The sequence below is a fragment of the Aptenodytes patagonicus genome, chromosome W (genome assembly GCF_965638725.1).
Source record: "Aptenodytes patagonicus chromosome W, bAptPat1.pri.cur, whole genome shotgun sequence".
NCBI lineage: Eukaryota > Metazoa > Chordata > Aves > Sphenisciformes > Spheniscidae > Aptenodytes > Aptenodytes patagonicus.
The window spans coordinates 33990064-34013780 of NC_134981.1; the positions used below are offsets into that span (position 1 = coordinate 33990064).

At 38.7% G+C, this 23717-nt stretch overlaps 1 protein-coding gene across 3 annotated transcripts in view; it reads left to right on the plus strand.

Moving 5' to 3' along the window:
* LOC143172281 (A disintegrin and metalloproteinase with thrombospondin motifs 6-like) overlaps positions 1-23717 on the plus strand; it is a 221438-nt gene that overhangs the window by 127957 nt on the left and 69764 nt on the right. For all 3 annotated transcript variants that reach the window (XM_076361520.1, XM_076361521.1, XM_076361519.1), the window contains 2 exons: positions 11722-11863; positions 22657-22764. In XM_076361520.1, coding sequence (XP_076217635.1) covers positions 11722-11863; positions 22657-22764 — 250 coding nt within the window. The remainder of the gene's footprint in view (positions 1-11721; positions 11864-22656; positions 22765-23717) is intronic.

Here is a 23717-nt window from a genome sequence, read left to right on the forward strand (position 1 = left end):
TCAGTCAGATACTAGTTGGGAAAAAATTTATTTTGCGCGATGGCTGGATAGAGGATGAATATGGCTTTAAGGATGGGAATAAAGACAAAGCAAAGCTATGTATTGCTAATAGATCATTCAAAACTCCCAAGAAGGATGACCAGTCAGCATAGGCTTTGAAATGGCCAAGGAAATCCATTTTTTTCCTGGGGAAAACTTTCCTTCTAGCACATAATACCTGTTGTATGTCAAGCTTTATGTTAGAGTGAAAGATTGACTGAATTCAATTTATCAACTGAATTGTTGATAAACGCTTTACAATGGCTTTAAATTTCACTAAGCTTTTTATGGAGTTAAATGCAGAAGTACTCACTTAGAATTGAAGGGTTGGAGAGCAGTATCAGAGGACAAAGATTCCTGTGAGAGGAGTAGAAACCCTTAATATCTGTCTATAGAAGAAATGAACCAACCTTAAAAATATTGTCTGATTGAAAACCAATTGGTATAAATTTCATTCTATGCAGCGCATATATATTAAAAATAAATATATATATAGCGCATGCAAGTTTCATTATATCCAGCATATATTTATACAGTGTGCCTATAGAGCCATGCAGATCCCTAGGCATAAAAAAGAGAACTTTCTGCTTAGAATTCTTTATTCAGTTACTTTTATGTTTTGTAATAACATAATTTGGATGATTTCTGGATTCGTAGTTGCTTAAGCTTGTCAGTATCAGATAGAAGGTGTTACAAGAAGCCAGATGGCCAACTCTGTCATTCAAAGGCAGGATTATCTTTTGAAGAGGAATGAAGAACCAAGAGCCTTTAAACTATTTGAATAAGTAAGATCTATCACAGGAAATTCTTGGAGAGTCTCTAGAATTACCATACAGCAGGATTTAGATCTTGGAGACTACACCTTTCTAACTCTGGAAAGGAGCCAAAACTACCTTGGTCCAAGCAAGCCCATGTAGACAATATATAAAATTTTCCAATGTCTCGGCACAGGCATCATCTGGCCAAGAATCTTGGACATACAAATGGATATGCAAGATAAATATAGGATACTTCTATATATGCCTCATATGCTGCCCATGGCATATTGGCCAATCCTCTGGTACTCCAGAAATCTAAATTAACTTTTTAAAAAAGTACAAGCCAATACTAGTTTTGTAAGATAAGGTCACATCAATCATATCAAACTTTCATCTCTCTCTCTACAAATCAATGGAGAAATTTTACATTCAGTATTATATATTGACCTACACTTTGGATTATACTTTGCCTCTTTTTTCTTTAAAGTTGTCGTGGTTTAATGTCAGTTGGCAACTGAGCACCACACAGCCGCTCGCTCACTCCCCCCAACCCCCGGTGGGATGGGGGAGAGAATTGGAAGAGCACAAGTGAGAAAAACTCTTGGGTTCAGATAAAAACAGTTTAATAATTAAAATAGAATAAAATAATAATAATAATAATACACAAAGCAAGTGATGCACAGTGCAATTGCTCACCACCCGCCGACCGATGCCCAGCCAGTCCCCGAGCAGCGGCCCCCCTGGCCAGCTTTCCCCAGTTTATGTACTGAGCATGACGTCACATGGTATGGAATGCTTCTTTGGCCAGTTTGGCTGTGCCCCCCTCCCAGCTTCTTGTGCACCTCCAGCCTTAGTCAGTAGAGCATGGGAAACTAAAAAGTCCTTGGCTAGTGTAAGCATTACCTAGCAACAACTAAAACATTGGTGTGTTATCAACTTTGTTCTCATCCTAAATCCAAAATACAGCACTGTACCAGCTACTAGGAAGGAAATTAACTCTATCCCTGCCGAAACCAGGACAATATCCACCCCTTATTCTATACCATCTGCGTCATGCTCAAGTCTCATATTTTCCAGTACATTTCCATTAATCACCACCCCTTTTCCTGGGTTTCTTTTAATATATATATACACACACACAGATATCATTCCCTTAGTCTGTGGGCCATCCTTCTAAAGTGTTCGGTGAGTTCATTTAGTCCATGACTTCAGGCTCCATCTGTCGTAATAATCTTCCAGGGCAGGAAAGATGGAGATGGTATGCAGTGTTGGATTGTTTCATGTTGAAGTCAGTTCTGGTACCATCATCACTGTGCTTTGCTTGGTTTCACTGAAGTTATTCTCCATTAATCTGTGTGATTCTTACTGTAATATCATTAGTATGGCATATAATATTATGTAGCACTTAACATCACATAATTCAGATCATTGGCTATTCTCACCCAAAATCAAATCCCCTTGAGGTACACATCGGACTTTCCCATCCTTCCGCATTATCCACCAAGTGCACCCAGGTCCTTGAGCAAAAGCAATCCCACGGATGGGTTTTCCTTTGCCCGAGGCAGGAATAACCCAGACTGTCCTCCCCAACATAGTTTTTATGTGCACTACAGGGACTTTATTCCCATCTACAGTACGTAAAAGTTCTGACTGGGCAAGGCCAGCTCGATTGGCAGATCCCCTCGTGTTGACTAACCAGGTGGCCTTTGCTAAATGCGTATCCCAATGTTTGAATGTCCCACCACCCATTGCTCTCAGCGTAGTCTTTAACAGTCCATTGTATCGTTCAATTTTCCCGGAGGCTGGTGCATGATAGGGGATGTGATATACCCACTCAATGCCATGCTCTTTGGCCCAGGTGTCTATGAGGTTGTTTCGGAAATGAGTCCCACTGTCTGACTCAATTCCTTCTGGGGTGCCATGTCACCATAGGACTTGCTTTTCAAGGCCCAGGATAGTGTTCCGGGCAGTGGCATGGGGCACGGGATATGTTTCCAGCCATCCGGTGGTTGCCTCCACCATTGTAAGCACGTGGCGCTTGCCTTGGCGGGTTTGTGGGAGTGTGACATAATCGATCTGCCAGGCCTCCCCATATTGATATTTCAGCCATCGTCCTCCATACCAGAGGGGCATTAACCACTTGGCTTGCTTGATTGCAGCGCATGATTCACATTCATGGATAACCTGGGCTATAGTGTCCATGGTCAAGTCCACCCCTCGATCATGAGCCCATCTGTATGTTGCATCTCTTCCTTGGTGACCTGAGGTGTCATGGGCCCACCGAGCTAGAAATAATTCACCCTTCTGTTGCCAGCCCAGATCCACCTGAGCCACTTCAATCTTAGCAGCCTGATCCACCTGCTGGTTGTTTTGATGTTCTTCAGTGGCCCGACTCTTGGGTACGTGAGCATCTACGTGACGGACTTTTACAACCAGGTTCTCCACCCGGGCAGCAATATCTTGCCACAATGCGGCAGCCCAGATGGGTTTGCCTTTGCGCTGCCAGTTGTTCTGCTTCCATTGCTGCAACCACCCCCACAGGGCATTTGCCACCATCCATGAGTCAGTAGAGAGATAGAGCACTGGCCACTTTTCTCGGTCAGCAATGTCTAAAGCCAGCTGGATGGCCTTTACTTCTGCAAATTGGCTCGATTCACCTTCTCCTTCAGCAGTTTCTACAACTTGTCGCATAGGACTCCATACAGCAGCTTTCCACCTCCGATGCTTTCCCACAAGACGACAGGACCCATCAGTGAACAGGGCATATTGCTTCTCCTTTTCTGGTAGTTCATTATACATTGGGGCCTCCTCAGCACGCGTCACCTCCTCCTCTGGCGATATTCCAAAATCTTTGCCTTCTGGCCAGTCCATGATCACTTCCAGGATTCCTGGGCGACTGGGGTTTCCTATTCGAGCCCGCTGTGTGATCAGTGCGACCCACTTACTCCACGTAGCATCAGTTGCATGATGTGGACAGGGGACCCTCCCTCTGAACATCCAGCCCAGCACCGGCAGTCGGGGTGCCAGGAGGAGCTGTGCTTCAGTGCCGATCACTTCCGAAGCAGCTCGAACCCCTTCATAGGTTGCCAATATCTCCTTTTCAGTTGGAGTATAGCGGGCCTCGGATCCTCTGTATCCCCGACTCCAAAACCCTAGGGGTCGACCTCGAGTCTCCCCTGGTGCTTTCTGCCAGAGGCTCCAGGTAGGGCCATTCTCCCCGGCTGCGGTGTAGAGCACATTTTTGACATCTTGCCCTGCCCGGACTGGCCCCAGGGCTACTGCATGAAGTATCATCTCCTCTTTAATTTGGTCAAAAGCTTGTCGTTGCTCAGGGCCCCATTTGAAATCGTTCTTCTTCTGGGTCACTTGATAGAGAGGGTTTACAATCAGACTGTAATTTGGAATATGCATTCTCCAAAAACCCACGACGCCTAAGAAAGCTTGTGTTTCCTTTTTGCTAGTTGGTGGAGACATGGCTGTTATTTTGTTGATCACATCCATTGGGATCTGACGACGTCCATCTTGCCATTTTATTCCTAAAAACTGGATCTCCTGTGCAGGTCCCTTGACCTTACTTTGTTTTATGGCAAAACCCGCTTTCAGCAGGATTTGGACTATTTCCTTCCCTTTCTCAAAAACTTCTGCTCTGTTGCCCCACACGATGATGTAATCAATGTATTGCAGGTGTTCCGGAGCCTCACCCTGTTCCAGTGCAGTCTGGATCAGTCCATGGCAAATGGTGGGGCTGTGTTTCCACCCCTGGGGCAGTCGGTTCCAGGTGTACTGGACGCCCCTCCAAGTGAAAGCAAACTGTGGCCTGCACTCCGCTGCCAAAGGGATTGAGAAAAACGCATTAGCAATATCAACTGTGGCATACCACTTGGCTGCCTTTGATTCCAGTTCGTATTGAAGTTCTAGCATGTTCGGCACAGCAGCACTCAGCGGTGGCGTGACTTCTTTCAGGCCACGATAGTCTACTGTCAGTCTCCACTCCCCATGAGACTTCCGCACTGGCCATATGGGACTGTTAAAGGGTGAGCGAGTCTTGCTGATCACTCCTTGGCTCTCCAGTCGACGAATCAGCTCATGAATGGGAATCAGGGAGTCTCGGTTGGTGCGATATTGCCGCCGGTGCACCGTGGTGGTAGCGATTGGCACCTGTTGGTCTTCGACCCTCAGCAGCCCCACAACAGATGGGTCCTCTGAGAGACCAGGCAAGGTGGACAGCTGTTTAATTTCTTCCGCCTCCAAGGCAGCTATACCAAAAGCCCACCGGTACCCTTTTGGGTCCTTGAAATACCCTCTCCTGAGGTAGTCTATGCCAAGGATGCACGGAGCCTCTGGGCCAGTCACAATGGGGTGCTTTTGCCACTCATTCCCAGTTAGACTTACTTCAGCCTCCAATACAGTTAGCTGTTGGGATCCCCCCGTCACCCCAGAAATACAGATGGGTTCTGCCCCTATATAGCTTGATGGCATTAGGGTACACTGTGCACCGGTGTCCACTAGAGCCTTATACTCCTGTGGGTCCGATGTGACAGGCCACCGAATCCACACAGTCCAGTAAACCCGGTTGTCCCTTTCCTCCCCCTGGCTGGAGGCAGGGCCCCTCTAATCCTCATCACAGTACTCATTTCTCACTTCTTGTACATACGAGTCAGAAGTTTCTTCATTAAGATCAGGAGTAAGATCAGCCCTTCTACTCTGTCTGGGGAACTGCCCGCTGAAAACGGGAGCAGCAATTTTCCTGGAAGAACCCCCTTCTGTGATTGTTTTTCCTTGCAACTCACGTACCTGTGCCTCTAGGACTGAGGTAGGTTTTCCATCCCACTTCCTCATGTCCTCTCCGTGGTCATGCAGGTAAAACCATAGGGTGCCCCGTGGTGTGTACCCTTTATATTCTCTCTCTTGAGCCAAAGAACGCTGACTCCTAATAGCCGAGATACTGTTCCGTACAGGTGGGGAGTAGGACCTATCCTCTCTGAGTTGCTGGATCTCCCAGGACAGTTTCTCCACAGCTGACACGAGGGAGGAAGAGAGACTTTCCTCGTATTGCTGGAGTTGACTAGACAATTCATCCACTGTTTGTTCCTCTCCATCTTTCCAGGTCATCACGGCTAATGAGTTGGCATATGACGATGGTGCGCTCCTTACAAACTTCGCCACATGGGTCGTGTGCACTTGACTTCATCTGGATCTTTGGATAGCTGTTCATTGTTCAGGTCACCATAAATCACCTCCAGCACAGCTAATTCTCTCAGAAACTGGATACCCTTCTCCATGGTGGCCCACTTGCTTGGGCGACATATGACATCTTCCTTGAAGGGATATCTTTCCTTCACGCTTGACAAGAGTCGCCTCCAAAGGCTGAGGACTCGTGTCCCTTTTCCAATCGCTTTGTCAATGCCCCCTTCCCTGGAAAGGGATCCCAGCTGCTTGGCTTCTTTACCCTCTAATTCTAGGCTACTGGCCCCATTATCCCAGCATCGGAGCAGCCAGGTGACAATATGCTCACCTGGATGACGGCTGAAATCTTTTCGTATATCTCGCAGCTCACTCAGGGATAGAGATCGGGTGGTACTTCGTCTTTTATGAATTCTTCCTCTTCTTCCTCCCCGAGCAGTTGCCGGCCCTCCTCCTCCTGTTCTCGTGATGGCCCTTCTCCAGGGTAGTCTGCCTCTTCCACTTCTTCCTCTGGCTCCCTTTTAGAAGATGTTTCTTCCTCCCTTACTAAACGAGCCGACTTCCACTTCCAAGATTTCTTCTTCTGTACAGGGGCGACTGATACCGGCACAGGTTGGCTCTTTGGTTCAGCCACAGGGCGTGTCGCCAGGGTCTGAGTGGCCGCAGTGCCTGTCGCTGGGGTCTGAGTGGCCGCAGGGCTTGTCGTTTTACCGTCAGATCCAGAGACCTTCTCTTCCCTTTGAGGGTACTGAATAGTGTTGAACAGGGCTCGGTAAGCATGGGCCCGGCCCCAGCACGTTGCAATGACCTGCATCTCTCTGGAGTTGCCAGGGTGACAGCATACTTTGTCCAAATATTCTACTAACTATTCAGGATTCTGCACTTGCTCAGGGGTGAAGTTCCAAAACACTGGGGGTGCCCATTGGCCTAGGTGCTTGCCCATCTTGTCCCACACACCCTGCCACTCATAACTATGCAGCCTTGGGGCAGATCTCTGGATGATATTCTTAAATTGCTTATTAACTTTAGACAAAACCGAAACAATATTCCAAAGAAATACCAATAGAAGTATCTTAACTACCCAAGGCTGTTCAAGATACTGAAAAGTTACTGTAATGAAGGAGGAATCATCATAGAAGAAGGTAGCGATGCTGCCATTCTGTATTTCCTCCATAGAAAAACTCTCAGAGGAAGAACTGTAATTGCTAGTTGTCTCCATAAAGTGGTATCCGAAGTACAGTAATGGCTTCAGTATGAAACTCAGATACACTTAAGCTCAAGGTCAGTGTTTTAAAAAAAACCGTCCCAAGCGAAATATCACCAATCACTACAGACCACAGCAAACTGCAAAAACCAACACCAATCTCTAACATGTACATGATGCAGCTTAGACAAATCAATATCGGGAACAGAGGAACCAACATTGTGACCCACAACTGTTAACAGATATAAATTCCTTAATACGGTCTGGTTTATCTGTTATCTCAAACCCTTCGAGCCCCACGTTGGGCGCCAAAAAGGACTGTCTTGGTTTAACCTCAGTCAGCAACTGAGCACCACACAGCCGCTCGCTCACTCCCCCCGCCCCTGGTGGGATGGGGGAGAGAACTGGAAGAGCACAAGTGAGAAAAACTCGTGGGTTGAGATAAAAACAGTTTAATAATTGAAATAAAACAATAATAACAGCAACAGTAATAATAATGTAATAATAATAATAATAATAATAATAATAATAATAATAATAATAATAATATACAAAGCAAGTGATGCACAGTGCAATTGCTCACCACCCACCAACTGATGCCCAGGCAGTCCCTGAGGAGTGGCACCCCCTGGCCAGCTTTCCCCAGTTTATATACTGAGCATGACGTCACATGGTATGGAATGTCCCTTTGGCCAGTTTGGCTGTGCCCCCTCCCAGCTTCTTGTGCACCTCCAGCCTTCTCAGTCGGTAGAGGATGGGAAACTGAAAAGTCCTTGGCTAGTGTAAGCACTACTTAGCAACAACTAAAACATCGGTGTGTTATCAACTTTGTTCTCATCCTAAATCCAAAACACAGCACTATATCAGCTACTAGGAAGAAAATTAACTCTGTCCCTGCCGAAACCAGGGCAAAAGTTTAGTAGATTTTTTTTTTTAGCTAACATAATTGGATAAAAAGGATACGTCCCCAATTATTGTAGATTCCTCAAACTTCAGAAGTCTGTGTTTTGCTTAAAAGGCTACCCAATGAAAAAAAAGTGAAGCAGTTTGTGTAATCATTGTAATACATTTATTATATGATTGGTAATCGTAGCTTGCATTATAGTCCACATCATTATTATGAATGAGCGAATTCTTTAACATTCAAAACCTATTTTCAGTGCCAGTAATCTGGGATATTTTCCTTAACCATTGAAGGAGTTATGTTGTCCCGTGTGTGTTGCTGAGATATTTGGGAATAGATATTGTAATATGAGCATAAACTCTGAGAGGTCTATATCCATGGTTTTTGCTTTTTCTCTTTAGTGGCCTTGGATGTAAAAGTGATGTCTGCACAGAGATGGTGATCCTCTGTATTGCATTGTTCAGTCTTTAAAGATTCTAACGTTGAATCCCTGGTTGCTGTTATATTGATCAAGCAGTTAGCAGTGATAGCATGTCTGAGATCTTAAGCTTTCAGAGAATGCTCTAGTATCCTTGATATCCTTCCAAAGAGAAGATTAATTTGCTATCCTGTAATATTAAAATACAAAATAATGTTTACACTATATTGTAGAGTTTTTTACAAAGATCTCTTGACACACTACACTGGAAACTGGGATGAAATGACATCAAGCCTAGCTATTTTATAATTGAAACTAGCCCCACTCATGAAATTAACTTAAAATTAGGAAAATGAGAAAGTCCTTGAGTACTAGTAGTATCTTGTGGAGTAAATAGAATGTATGGTGAGTTGGAGATCATCTTATTTCTATTGCAGACACTAAAGATTTATCTACTCCCTCTTCAAAAATGTAAATGCTCTGGTAGGGATATTCAGTAGGTTTTTTTTTTACTTTGTATATGCTTCCTACATAAGATAAAATCACAAAGCACAAAACTGATTGTGAGTAGAAATTTTCTAAAATTGCAGAGATGAAGGTATTTGGGCATTCTTTTCCTTCCCATTATCTTTTTTACATCTACACAAAGGGCTTTTTTCACTTTTGTAGGCTTGATAATAACTGTTAGATCTCTGTTTAGGAAGTGCTCCAATACCATTATTCTTTTTGTACCCTTTTGGTTCATTCCCCTAGATTTAGTAGAATTTTTTTCTGAAGTATCTGGGTTTTGCCTTGGTGGAGCAAAGAGAAAGGGAGAAGAACAAGGACATAGACTCAAGAGTATTACACCATTCCTGAGTCCAGTAGAAGTTGCCTGGAAAGGTTCCAAGACCCTCGGCCTGTATTCATCCTTTGCCCAGCTTTGGTGAGATCCTTCATTATCAATGGAAGTCCCTGGTTTTATGAATGTGTTTTATAACACATTGTATTTCTTTTCCAAAATACTTCAATTCACACAATACAGTATCAGGTTTCCACACTAAGTTTGTAAAATGTGTCATTTTTGTTCAAGTACTGGAGAGAAATAATAGAACTGAAGCAGAAGGAAAGAGAGAAACAAATTTTCAGTCTGAGAGATGGTGATGTCATGTAGCTAGTAAGTGAATGACATTTCATTATGGTGAAAATCCTGTCATTAGAGCAGAACAGGCTATTTTTGTATTTACTACAAGGATTTTGACTTACATTTCTGCAATTATATGTCTTGTAGAGTAGGTATAGACTTTAATTTACAGGTTCGGTGCATTTAAAGTTTTAGATCTGATTCTGTAATCTAATCCATTCAGGGGTCCATATGCCTATGGAGAGAGTCATCAAAGGTAATAAGAGTTTTTAAATGCTGTGCCCTTGGCTGTCTATTTACAGAATCACAGTTTACAGATCAACCTCTACACTGTTGGAATCTATGGAAATATTCCCATCATATACAATATGAGCTCAAGCTGATGTCAAATGCTAAACTTCCCACTGCTTGTTTAAGCAAAGTTCCTATCTGCAGTTTGGTCCAAACAATACAGAAAGATCAGATAGTATTTGAGTTATTTCCATATTGGAATTATTAACATGTACTCCTCATACACACAAAATACAACACTGAAATATTTAGATTCAAAAGAATGTAGGATAGTTTCCCAACTTCTGCTATTAGAAAATATATATGCTTGCAATAATTAAAACTGGAATAAAGGGGCAAGTACATTATTTTTTATGCCAGAACCACACGTGATATTTTAAAGGTAGATTTCAACTGAGGTGGGGGGGGGGTGTGTGTTATGTGCAGGTGAATCACATTAAATTCATTGGGATTAGTAACTGAATATCATAATTTTTTCTGTATTTACTTCTTATTGCCTTAGTTGCTGTTTGCATTCTTCTGAAATGGTTGGCAGTTGTTTGTTTCTTTGTTTTTCCAAAGGGTTTGTTCAAGTATTTCAAATAAATGAATAGGGTTAAAATGAGAACATAAAATGTATGGTTAAAGGGGTCTTTTTGCTCTTTTTTATCTGCAGATAAAAATTATAGAAAATTGGAGATCTCCAAAAAACAGTGTAGAACATTCACTTCTGAAATTATGTTCCTTTGGCAAGGTGCATGGAAAAGATTTGGAAAAAAACCATATGTCCTGGCAAAATTTGTAGGAATGTTGGAAAAAAATTTAAAGTGTTGGCATAAGAATTCTTTAAAAATCCTCACTTATTCACATGTGAAATGAAAGTAAAATAGCATCTGTCCTCTTTTATGCACACTGACTAAATAAAACTGAATAATTATATTTAGCAAATTACAAAGTTTTCTAAACAAAAGAAAACTCTGTCTGCCTTTGACTTTCTTTGATATTTGTTCTACTACACTAAAATATTGTGGTTGAATATGGGCATATTTTGAAAAAAAACCAAACCTCACCAAACGAAACAGTGAAAAGAAGAGAATATTAAAGTTTGCAAAGATCTTAGTTCTAACATGAATTTTTTAAGACTAAATATTATTAATACAATAGAAAAGATCCTTGGATCCATACAAATTTTGTCACTCACCCAAGTATAGGTAAATTTGAAGATCCTGGATAATTTTTACCACTGTAACTTTTTTGTTCACTCAAATGGAAAAAAAGCATGCATGTTAAGGTCCTAATCCTATAAACCTTTAGTCATGTTGAAGTTTAAATGTTTTACTTTTATATAAACCAATTGAGCTGCTCATATCTATAAGATTATACTTAGCTGTTTGAAGGATCAGAAGGGTCATTAAGAATTGTAAATTTTAATTTCTTTTATTTGCTTAATTTGTTTATTTTTCATTCTATGACCAAATGTAGCTATTCTTTAGTGAAAACAAATAGGAATCTTAAAACAAAAATGAAAATCAGTCTTGTGTGGCTCAGAAATTATTGTACTTTTAAAAAGGATAATATATGAAATATATTTCACAGTCTAATATAAACATTTTTGTTAATAATAATGATGAAAATTATTTTAATCTCTTAATTACCTCTATTTTTTATCTTTACTATGGGTGCACCATCTTACTGTTTGTTTATTGCAATCATATTTGTTTCACACCCAGTGCTGTTAAAAGTAAGAACTAGATACATGATATTGTTACTGTGATTTAGTCAGTAGAATTCCTAATTCCTTTGGTCCTTTATGTTGAACAGTTCGGGCCGTGGTACTTGCCTTGATAATGAGCCTCCCAAGCGTGAATTTCTTTATCCAGCTGTGGCCCCAGGTCAGGTGTATGATGCTGATGAACAGTGTCGCTTCCAGTATGGAGCAACGTCCCGCCAATGTAAATATGGGGTAAGAAGTCTTAATCCTTATGCTGAGTGTTCTGCTTAGTCATTTGTATATATTCCTTTATAACATAAATCTTTAGTTAGATGCAGTAGTGGGTTACAGATTTCTGATAGCATACTCTCCAGTGCCATCATACGTAAGCAAAGGGTACATTTTAATTCTTATGCTGCATCTTTTGCTTGAGTCATTTGTGTGCGCTGTACACCACCAAAATGTGTGGGTTACAATGAGCTGGAGAAGCATTCTTTAATTTTAGGGGAAAAAAGGAGCCCAGAACACTTGATCTTGCTCCTTGTAAAGTGTACTACAGAATTTTCCCTGATTTCAGTTAAATGAGATCAGGTTCATGTTGTATTAATCTTGAAACATAAAATCTGTTGTGTTGTCTAACTTTTCAATTTAAAGCTACATTTTGAAGTTACTTTTGTACTTGTATTGATTTGTCAGGTCTGTTTTTATTTTAATTTTTTTTGCTGGCATTGAGTTTATTGTTTCTCACATTGTTCAGATCTCTTTTTGAAAAGAAGAATAATTGGTTATGGGAACAGAGGAACATGAAGCTAGATATCTGAATAGAATACTGAATAGCTAAGTACTCGCAAAGCTTTGGCTGCAAGTACCAGTGTGCAATATTTAAAGTAAAGAAATTTACAGTATAAATAAAAACCTGCACACTTAGGCCGTTATGCAATAAATTTATAAATATTACTTAAAATCTTGCAGCCCAAAGTATGTAGTAAAAGGATGCATTCTGCTGTGCTTGTCATCAAATAATCAGCTGAGACTAAATTAAATAAACCTTGAAAACATATCTAGTGGTTTAAAAATATATAGTTTAAATATTTTAATTATTAGGTTATTCAAATAAAACAATGTATTCATTGAATTTACTCTATTCACTTCTCTAAAGGCTAGCTACAAAGAAAGTCAATTTTTAATATCCTTGGGGGTGATAAATACAGTATTATTCTTGGGATGCCCCTTTGGCAGATCGCATTGTGCAAAGGATTTAAAAGCTGTATGTAGTTGGCTGACTAGCTCACTGGATCTTCTATTCCTGATCCATCATCAAACCTCTTTTGGCTTTTATTGTTCCTCTTTAAGTTCTCACTTCCCACCACTGTTCTTTAAGGGCCCTGTTTCCTGTCACTACATCTAAGGCATACCCTTTTTTTTTTTCTTAAAAATTCTCACCACACACACTCTTTATTTTCAGACTAAGGAAATCTGCAGGTATTTAATCCATGATTTATAGCACACCCTTTGGAGATATACTGCATTTTAAATTAAACTGGAAAGTTAATAATGTTCAAAACCTGGCTTTTCCACATGTATGTGTTTTTTTTATTTTCTCTCTTCAAACTCTGTTAAACTATGTAATCATTGTTGTGATGATCACGCTGCACAGTACACTTCTGTTCTTAAACCAGTTACTAAAATGCAAACAATTGGAAGTAATGAAGATGTAGGTAATCTTGGCTTTATGTGTTCTGCTTTCTTTTTGTTTTAAAGTTTTTGTTGGGATTCCCTTATAGTTACAAAAAAGAGGTTGACACTTAATTGAGGCAATAGTTAAAAGAAGTTAAGTCTTCATGTGACATTACCAGTCCTCTGAATTGATATAGTGTATTGTATTCCATCAGTGTGCCATCAGTGTGAGCATGACTTATAAGTGTTTGAAAAAAACCCTCTATTTTTAATAATAGGATTCAGACTGTATATATTTATATAACAGGTTATTGTAGAACTCTGGTAATATCCACTCTAAGAAATTATATGCATTTAAAATAATGTCTACATTTAAAAATATTATCTGCCATGGTCATAATGCTCTGAAAATGCCATCATGATGATTATGATCATACAGATTTCAAGTGATAATTTTGAAAGGAAAAAATTAATCTTTGCAAACTGATAGTGCAGATGGAAAATATCCACATAAGAAAGACCTATTCATATATGAAAGGGTTTTTAGAACTGAGTAGTGGAACTAGATCTAAATACCAGGAAAAGTTAAGTTGAATACTCTGTTCTACACTCTCAATATCAAAAGTAAACAGTCAGTGCTTTGGATGTCCCTATTTGATGTACTATTCACATGAAGGTGCCATTAATAGTTCATTGATTTTATTCTAACAGACACGTGCAACTATGAATGGAAAAACATAGTAAAAATCCCCAATTGACAGTGGACCTAATTCGTATGCTAACTCCTTTCTAGCACTTCTTTCAGCACTTTTTATTCAACGTGCCTGGTAAAAAAGGGATAGAGCAGGTTTTCCAATGTGGGATTTAGTGACCCAGAAGTAAATAAATTCTAAAACAAAGGGAAATCTCAGAGAAAATTGCTTGCCTTTTTCTCTTGCTCATATTCTTTACTGATTTGTGATGGTGAGACATGACAAGAGAAACAGTCGAACTCTCAAATCAAAGGCAAAAAAATTACAAGTCTCCTTTGGGCTCTGATATAGCTGTCAAGATAGTTGGTGTTTTTAAAGTAACTTGGAAAATCTTCATGTTCTTTCTGCTTTGGAATTCTGTCCTAATGTCTTATTAACCTTTAGAAAAAATACCTCTTTCAACCATCTAGCTTTGATGTTTATCTGTATTCATTGCCTTTTCTCCCATATTTCCTCATCCATTCCCTCTGTATGTTTATTTTAAACTGCTTGTTGCTTTTGATCATAAAGTAGGTCCTAATCCTGCAAAGAATTTTGCACATTTAAGTACATGAAGCCTTTCTCACTTATGAACTTGAAGTTAAATACCTGGAGTGATGTTTGAATGATTAAGGCATCAGAACTCAAGTACTAAAGGGACTGCAAGGATCTGCCTTTCTGTGTGTGTGTTTACTGACAAGGAGACAATTTGACCTTGAAAGAAGCTCTTTGGTAGTTGTACTGATACTGTTGTGAGTACTAGACCTAATTAAACTTTTTAGTCACTTATGGACAAAACTGTTCCAGCAAAAGCATTGTGGCTATTGGTCAGATTTCCTTATATCGTTCAGCACGTTAAGTAGGACAAGAATTCAAAGAGATGCTTTAGCTCTTTGAGCTAAAAAACTAAGACTACATGTTTGCAAGAAGACAGTGATCCTTCTAATGTCACATGTGCATTGTTCTTTATACTGTACTTTCCACCATCTCTGATACAGGGGCAATTTTAGAGAATTTAAGTGAAGAAACAGATACTTTGAATAAAGAATTGAAAGGCAATGTCTCAAGATACTTAAAATATTTCATTTTTAGGGTACACTTTCAGATTCAGGAGAACGTTAAATTTATGACTTCCAGTGAGCCAAATTGTAATGGTGGAAATTTCACCATATAATACTGATGCGTAGCTTTTTCCTAAAGGCAATACATGCTTTCAAGTATCTTACTGGATTCACTGCAGTGGGAGATTTTGAGGTTATTAGGAACAGTGCTAGTTCCTGTTCTTTTATGTCAGTACTAGATATACTACATCTTCTAGGGTGATGCAGTGTGAATTCTCTGCTGATTGTCAGGTGTGGCTCAGTTCTTCTCTGCTCTGTTTGTGTGTCAGTTCCCCTGAAAGTTCAGAAACTTTTTCAATCCTCTTATTTAGGTGAGTGTAAGGAGAACTTTTTTCATTGACTCGTTACCTCCTTAACCTTTGAGCATCTGCCTAATAACAGTTGGCTGTCGGCTGTCTCTGCATTAACTCAGGAAAGAATTCCAGTCTTGACTTTGAATTTCTCTGTTTTATGAGTTTAAATAATACCTGGAATATGCCTGACTGTAACTTACAGATTTTGTGTTTCAAAATAACGCTTTGCTGTAGAGCTGGTCCCCACATTTTTAGGACAGAGGCTAAAACCTCAGACATTTTAATAGCAGTTAATACTTTATGCATATGATTGATATTGCTGTGGTGCATTTTATGTTCTGTGAAGCTGTTGGCAGCTAGCACGGATTTCAGAGATAGTGCCTAACAATTCATTGGTATATTTTTTTGCATTAAAATGCAAAACCATCATTGGTGTCAGTAAATACTTTGAGTAGAATGATAAGGGGACAAAGTTGCCTTTCCTTTGCATACATGGCTGTCCTGGTTTCGTGGTTAAACCACGACAATGGCTTCACTGAAATCAGCAGGGCCAATCTATTCGTATTTCACACTAGAGTTTAACACATCAGGTAATATATTTTAGCTGATGACAGGTAGCTCTCTTCTTTGTCATGGTCTTATGTTTGCAGTTAAGTTCTCCAGTTAGTTTGCCAACAAAAATAGCTTAAAACTCAAATACCAGTTTTTATTCACATTTTGTTAGTGCATTTTGGAGGACAGATAGAGTTCAAGCTATGAACTTAACGCTTGTAAACAGGCAGAATGAAGATATATTCTCAGAATAAGGAGTCCTCCTGCTGCCTTCAGTATCTCCCTTGCACTATTTGTCTCTAGGAAGCTTTTAATGAATTATGAGGAGTGGCCATAAAGTTAATTACCATTAATAGAAAGTTGCTGGGAAAATGTCAACTACAGAAATACAGGACATGCAGTTGTCATACCTTCACTGCTTCCTAGTTTCCCACATGCCAGTTCAGAGACAGAATAGTGTAACTGAATTAGTTAGTAATGAGCAAAACAAAACAGTATCTGGTCAGCTAACTTTTAAATCCAAGAGAGTAAACAAATTGCTATATACAACAGTTCTACAATATTTCTTAGAAAAGAAATTTCAGGCAAAATAGCCTGAATTACAATTGACCCTTGTAGTCAGGTGATGCAAATTTTAATGTTAGTGAATTAAACTGTTGTTGTTTTCATGAAACACTGATGTGATTTACTCCAGTTAAACAGAGAGGTATTTAGCTTGACGTAGGGCTTTTATAGGAAGGTGGAAGCAAATTCTGGAAGCTGTTTTTTCAAAAAGGAAAGGCAGAGAAGCCACTGGTATGTATCTTTGCACCAGAACTACCGGTTCCCTTCTGTTCCCTCACCCGTTGATACTATGACTAGGATTGTGCATTCAATTGAATCTGTACATAGTACTTAGTAACTCACTGAAAAGTGACTTTTTTTCCCTGGCTTCATACTTCATACCATGGTTAAATCACTTTATACTTGGTGTTTGTTAGCAGAGCATAAGTAGTTTGATCAGATTGATTTATATTACATTGCTCACAAATTGATGTTAAAAGTATGTGTAGGCAAAGAGAGGAACTGAAGATCCTGGTATTATACTCTGTCATTTTTATCAACCTTTCCATTATTTTTTATTTCATAAGGTCTTGCCTGTCAAGTGGAAAAACTCTCATCACTGTTGTGCAGGCCTTTTGCATTTAGAATGATTAAAGTTTTGAGCTTTTCTTGTGTAAGGACTTACAGGATCATGTTGTAATTAAGAACATTTGAAACACTTTCAGCTTTATTCTTAAAGTGAATTTTGTTCCCTTTTTTGGTAAGATTAGGAGGTGTATATAGCCAAGGGAAATCCCAGAAGTTTTCCTCTTTCTGAATCCTAAAGCGGTTTTAAATCCTTTTTGTATCTTTTTTTAACAAGTTCCCATAGTCCCCTTTCTTCGGACTGTCTTGTCTCCAAACCTCCTTTCCCTTTCTCTCTCTCTCTCTTTTCTCTCTCTCACAAGAGACATAGACATAACATGAATGTACCTGGATCTTATGAAAGTTGTTTAAAAAGTGCAAGAGGAAGCTAGTGATCAAAGCAGGAGGAGTGCATTAGATGATTGTAGAAGCAGTAATGAGATTCCAGATACTGGAATGTGGTTAGAATAAAGATGAGATAGATTGCATGGATTTGAAAGGGAAGATGCTACTTGGAGGTGATTGACCTTGTGGGGATTCTGTAGTTTCCATAAGGTTCACATAAGCACCCAATATTTAGGAAAGAACGCTGGTAACATAATACGAATGTACGACCTAAGCTTCAGATTCTATTTCACATTCTTTCAGCATGTTGTGATTCATAACATGCTGCACCACTTAATGAGCATTTGGTAGTGGAGCACTAAAATGGTTACTTTTGGGTGCTTATCTGAACTAAACTTTGAACCTTCTGAAGTTCACCCATAATTATAATCAGCCTTCTAGTTTTAATCGTGTTGCCATCAGTATTTCAGCAATGAGGCTGAAAATACTCTAGGTTGATGCTTTTCAGATCGGAATTGTAAGTTACAATTCAAGCTAGTTATGTTTATGCTCTATTTTAGCAAATTCTCATCAAGAGGTGCAGCATATTATAGATGAAACATGCTGAAGTAACATAAAATCCTAATTAACATTTTAAAATGTTATAAAAAAAAAAAGAAAATTCCCAAATTATTATAGTTTAATATGCATTGTGAATGTATTACCCATCTTTTTTTTTTTTTTATTATGGGCCAAACTGATAACTTTTGTTGGAGGCTTTCATTGGTGTTGAAAACATTAAGAACAGCACAGCAATTTGATCTTTGCTCATATTACCAAGTTTCATTGTGCTGTATTGTTACCATTTATGATGATTATGATATAGGATGCTTAGATGTTACATAATTTGAAATGCCTATGTGTAACTCTGCATGACACAACAGAAAGAGGCTCCATCATTGATAACACTTAGGCAAAAGGAAGATAATTTGATTTGCTGTTTTTTTTCTCTAGATGGGTTCAGCTTTGTTTAATTTACTGCAAATACAAGCATCCGAATTCCAAACTGAAGTCATGGAGCCCTAAGATACACCGTTACAGGTTGTCATCTATCTTGTCTTGATCTTGTGAAAGGCCTCAGCTTCAGTTTATGTTTCCTGGATTTTTAAAACACTTTCCCTTGTCTGCTTTACAAATTAATAGTTATTAAATCCACACACTTGGAGACTGACTTTGAGGTCATTGATTAATTTTCAGATTATGCTTCTTTCTCTTAGTTTAAGTAAATTATTCACACAAATTTAACGTTGGCAAAAGATATGTTAGCTTCATCCTATGTCCACCAATGAAGAAAAGGCTACCATAAAGGGTCACCTTATGTTTGTGGGTGGGTGGGGGTGGGTGGATATGCGTGCGTGTTAGTGTGTGAAAAAAAGCAGTATACTTTCTACTAGTGATTTTGGGCCTGACCTTTCCAGGGCAGTTCCTCATATGTTTTTAAGGCTGGCTTATTAAAAACAGCTGCTTAGAGACGTTACTGATAGGATAGTGGTAATAAGGAAATATCTCAAATCAATAACTATGAAACTAAGGTAGTACCAGTATAGGGTTGAGCTGGAGAATAGAAAGCTTTATGCACCTTAGAAGAATTTCTCTGTTAACTTTCCAAAATCAACTGAAAATAAAGAAGATATAGCCATAGTAGTACCTGGTATAATTTCATTTTCATTTAATGAAATAAGGGCAGAGATGGATTTTCCACTTCTTTTTAGATCTCTTATTTGTTTTCAAATGACTATTAATGTTATTTTTCATTTCATGTACAGGCTGATCAAGAATGTACTTCAAACTCTACTCTTTTAAATGCAAAGCAGCAGGGGAAAATAAACAACTTTTTAAATAAGTGTGGCTATGTTTAAAAGAAATTACAAAAATACATTCTTTCATTTCTTGTTTTTAGTATGAATTATTTCTATGAATTGATACATTGTGTTATTTTAGTTAATAAGTCCTCTGTGTTTCACATAGTTTTCCATAAGGAAATATTCTGTTGATTTTGGGATATTGTATGTCTGTCTCGGACAGAACTCCTTTCTGATTTAAGCAGAGGTTTTTGCTCAAATATTAATAGTATGATACAGCCCATAGTAATTTTACATTACTTTCATTTTGTCTTTAGGGATTTACTGAGGCAAACTCCTGCTGAAATTAAGGTCTGAATAAGGACTACCAGACTATGTCAGTAATAATATCTAGTTTTGATGTAGTGCTTTTCATCCTATCTATCTCCCAAAGGAATTTAGGAAGAAGGAAACAATTTTTCTCATTTTATGGAGTAGGGAGGTGAGCTGACATGCTTAGAATCATCCTGCAAACAGATGAATGACTAAAATAGTTTTGGAGTGCTGTATCCATTAATTCACACAGTTCAGCTGATTATTTGTTTGGAATTAAAATGTTTGGGAGATGTTAGTTCAGTGAATTTGGAGAAGTCCAGTGCTACAAAGCCTGATTATATGGAAAGAATGCATTTCCTATTGGAAGGAAATTGATAAATACTCTCATTTGTGGATATGTTAGCCTGGCAATGAAATACATATTTTAATTATTACTTCCCCTTTTATGTTAATATATAGATGGTGTACTTGTGTAGGCATATCAAAAGTGAAATTCTGCAAGTAAACCCTGGAGCACAAACCAGAATTCTGGATTCAAATCACCCTGAAATATAGATGTTTTCAAATTCCAAACTGTTATCCAGATCTGATTTTTTGCTTCTGTCTATATTGTAATGGTTGAAATCTTTGTTTCTTAATGCAGTTGAATTTTTGGCTTTTCAGAACATTGAACAAACTTCACAAAGTCAGCACAGCTATTAATGTAAACATTTGAACTTGATCAGATGCAAAATAAACACAGAGTCAGAAGTAGAATCGTCACAGTCTGACACTTTTAATTATAATTTGATAATATAAACCACATATGAAACATAAGCAAATAAATTAGACAAGTTTTGCTCAACAAAATGAGCAAGTAAGTAAGATGAAAAAGTATATAAGGCAGGATTATGATAGGAGCACCTCATACTGTGTCTGAAAGGAACAAATTTTAGGTTTTCACTTTAAAATCAATACTGGATTGAAGTTTGGATTCATGGTTGATTTTGATGTGAATTTGATTTAGTGTTGAATTTTAACAACTTAATGGTTGTGAAATTTGTAATCTAGTTAAGAGATTTTTCAAGAATCTTTGTGATGTATCTTCTGTGCTTTCCCTGTTTTATTTGATATTTTAAACCATGTTTATTTGTGAATGTGTATCTTAATCTGAAAATGTTATCAGCTGAGTGGCAAAAGCAAGTGTTTTATTCAGATTTAAGTAAGTAGTTATTTATACTGTTTGCATTTCTTCAACGAAAAATTCTAATTTGAAAAGTAAGATAGTCTACATTGGCTGCAGGTATGCTTTTACAAGTGGCATTATTTCTCCTAAAAAGAGGCTCAAGAATGTCAATTTATTCCACAACTCGCTCAAGTTTTCAGAGAGCCACCCACCGAATGGGATTTGGTGCATAACAATATAATGAAATAGCTTAGGCCTAATTGTAAAAAATTGGATGGAAACTCCAGAAATCATCAGTACTCATTCCTCATAATTTCAGACCATTCTAATATGGTATGTTTTTAATGGATTTTTAAAAAGATATCTTGCTTCTACCAATCGTGAAACTAAATACGCTGTATATATCAATCCTGCAAGAATGGCACCAGCTGATTTTAAACTTGGAAAAGAATTTTGCATTATTCAAGAAAAGCTTGTACTGTTGAACTGGTACTGCAGCTGCTAGTGAATAATGTATAAATAAATCAATTTCTATATGCAGTACAATGCAAGAAACATGAATCTTAGGGTAAAACTTAACAGTTGTTCCTGTTGAGATGTATAGAAAAGATAGCCTAGGTGCCAGATACTCATTCATTTCCTCAGAGAAATAATGAATTTTTTTTGGGGGGACCTAATAACTTTATTTACTCACACTGTCTTTTCCTTTTTGCTCTTTGTACCAAGGTTCAGCCATAGAATCTGTACAAGAATTATTAGTAGGGTATGATTTCAAGCAGCTGTTAAATAAAATGCAATAGTAATGACTATCATAAGATCATTTAAAAAATCTATCTTTCCAATTTCCAAAAATATTTAAAAATAGAAAATATCTATAAGCAGTTTGTGAACTCTTACACAGATCACAAAGTAATACAAAGATTATCATGTAAGTCAGTTACTATAAAAGCAAAACACTTCTGATTCCATTCTGCATACATAGCCCAATCCACAGGCAACTGAAGTGACTATGAAGATTTCCAAACTCTTCAGCCAACTTTGGATCACGCACACATTATGAATTTCAACCCTTAGATAGTTTTAACAATGAATCTCTAATGTCAACAGAACTGTCTTAATTTAAATGAGTAAATGTGCAAAACCAAATGAGAAAATATTGTAGGAAAAAAGGCTATTTGAAAAAAATGTGTTTGTTTAACGCTGACAACGTAGGGAAATAGGATAGGCTAAATCATTTATGAAATATCAGCCACAAATCTAAAAAGCCTAAAGGAAATATTTTAGTACGTAGCTCAATTAGTACTAAATACATGTGCACTGTTTTAGCATGTGTTACAGAAGATGAGTGCAAGTAGTCTGAGCTCAGAAACTTTTTGGTTTAAAATAAAGGAAACAAAAATAAATTTTGCTGTTTCATATTTCAAAATTAATAGTATCCTTTTACCATGGAATTTTGAAGCAGATAACGACAGTAATGGAGATACTATAGCACATCTGAAGACTACTTTTACAACAACACTAAAATATACTAAGCCCAGTATTAGCACTAATCAAGAAAACAACAACTATAAAACATTACTTCATGACAGGTGTGAAAAACACATTCTTATAGTCTACAATTTGATGCTTCCAGATTTTTTTTGGCAAAATATTCTTAGGTAAAATATGGTGCCTTTGAAATTGCTCCAGAGTATTTCACAACCATCTATAGATTTATCTCTCCAGCCCAATTCTTAGAGTCTATGTTCAAAACAAATTTGTGTATACGTGTGTGTATGAGGACTGGAAGCAATTTTAGGCTGTTATTCTGATCAACTCACTTCTGCCTTCTTTCCTAGGAAGTGTGTAGAGAGCTCTGGTGCCTCAGCAAAAGTAACCGCTGTGTTACCAACAGCATTCCAGCAGCTGAAGGTACTCTTTGCCAAACAGGGAGAATTGAAAAGGGGGTGAGTACAAATAATTTATTGTTTGAAGACTACAGGAAGAAAGAACTAGAAAATTTAAGTCCTTATGAGCAATTATAAGACTTCAAAAAGACAGTTATTAGTTCAGAATACATTTGCATCCTAATGGAAGTGTCCTACAGAATTTATTTAACAATTATTTTATATATGTAATTTAATAAAACATGAGGGTAGGAAGGCTCTGCAGAGGGACCTGGACAGGCTGGATCAATGGGCCGAGGCCAACTGTATGAGGTTCAACAAGGCCAAGTGCTGGGTCCTGCACTTGGGTCACAACAACCCCATGCAACGCTACAGGCTTGGGGAAGAGTGGCTGGAAAGCTGCCTGTCGGAAAAGGACCTGGGGGTGTTGGTCGACAGCCGGCTGAACATGAGCCGGCAGTGTGCCCAGGCGGCCAAGAAGGCCAATGGCATCCTGGCCTGTATCAGAAATAGTGTGGCCAGCAGGAGTAGGGAAGTGATCGTGCCCCTGTACTCGGCCCTGGTGAGGCCGCCCCTCGAATACTGTGTTCAGTTTTGGGCCCTCACTACAAGAAGGACGTCAAGGTGTTAGAGCATGTCCAGAGAAGGGCAACGAGGCTGGTGAAGGGTCTGGAGAACAAGTCTTATGAGGAGCGGCTGAGGGAACTGGGACTGTTTAGCCTGGAGAAAAGGAGGCTGAGGGGAGACCTCATCGCTCTCTACAACTACCTGAAAGGAGGTTGTAGCGAGGTGGGTGTCGGTCTCTTTTCCCAAGTAACTAGCGATAGGACGAGAGGAATGGGCCTCAAGTTGTGCCAGGGGAGGTTTAGATTGGACGTGAGGAAAAATTTCTTTACTGAAAGAGTGGTTAAACATTGGAACAGGCTGCCCAGGGAAGTGGTTGAGTCCCCATCCCTGGAAGTATTTAAAAGGCGTGTAGATGAGGCACTTAGGGACATGGTTTAGTGGGCATG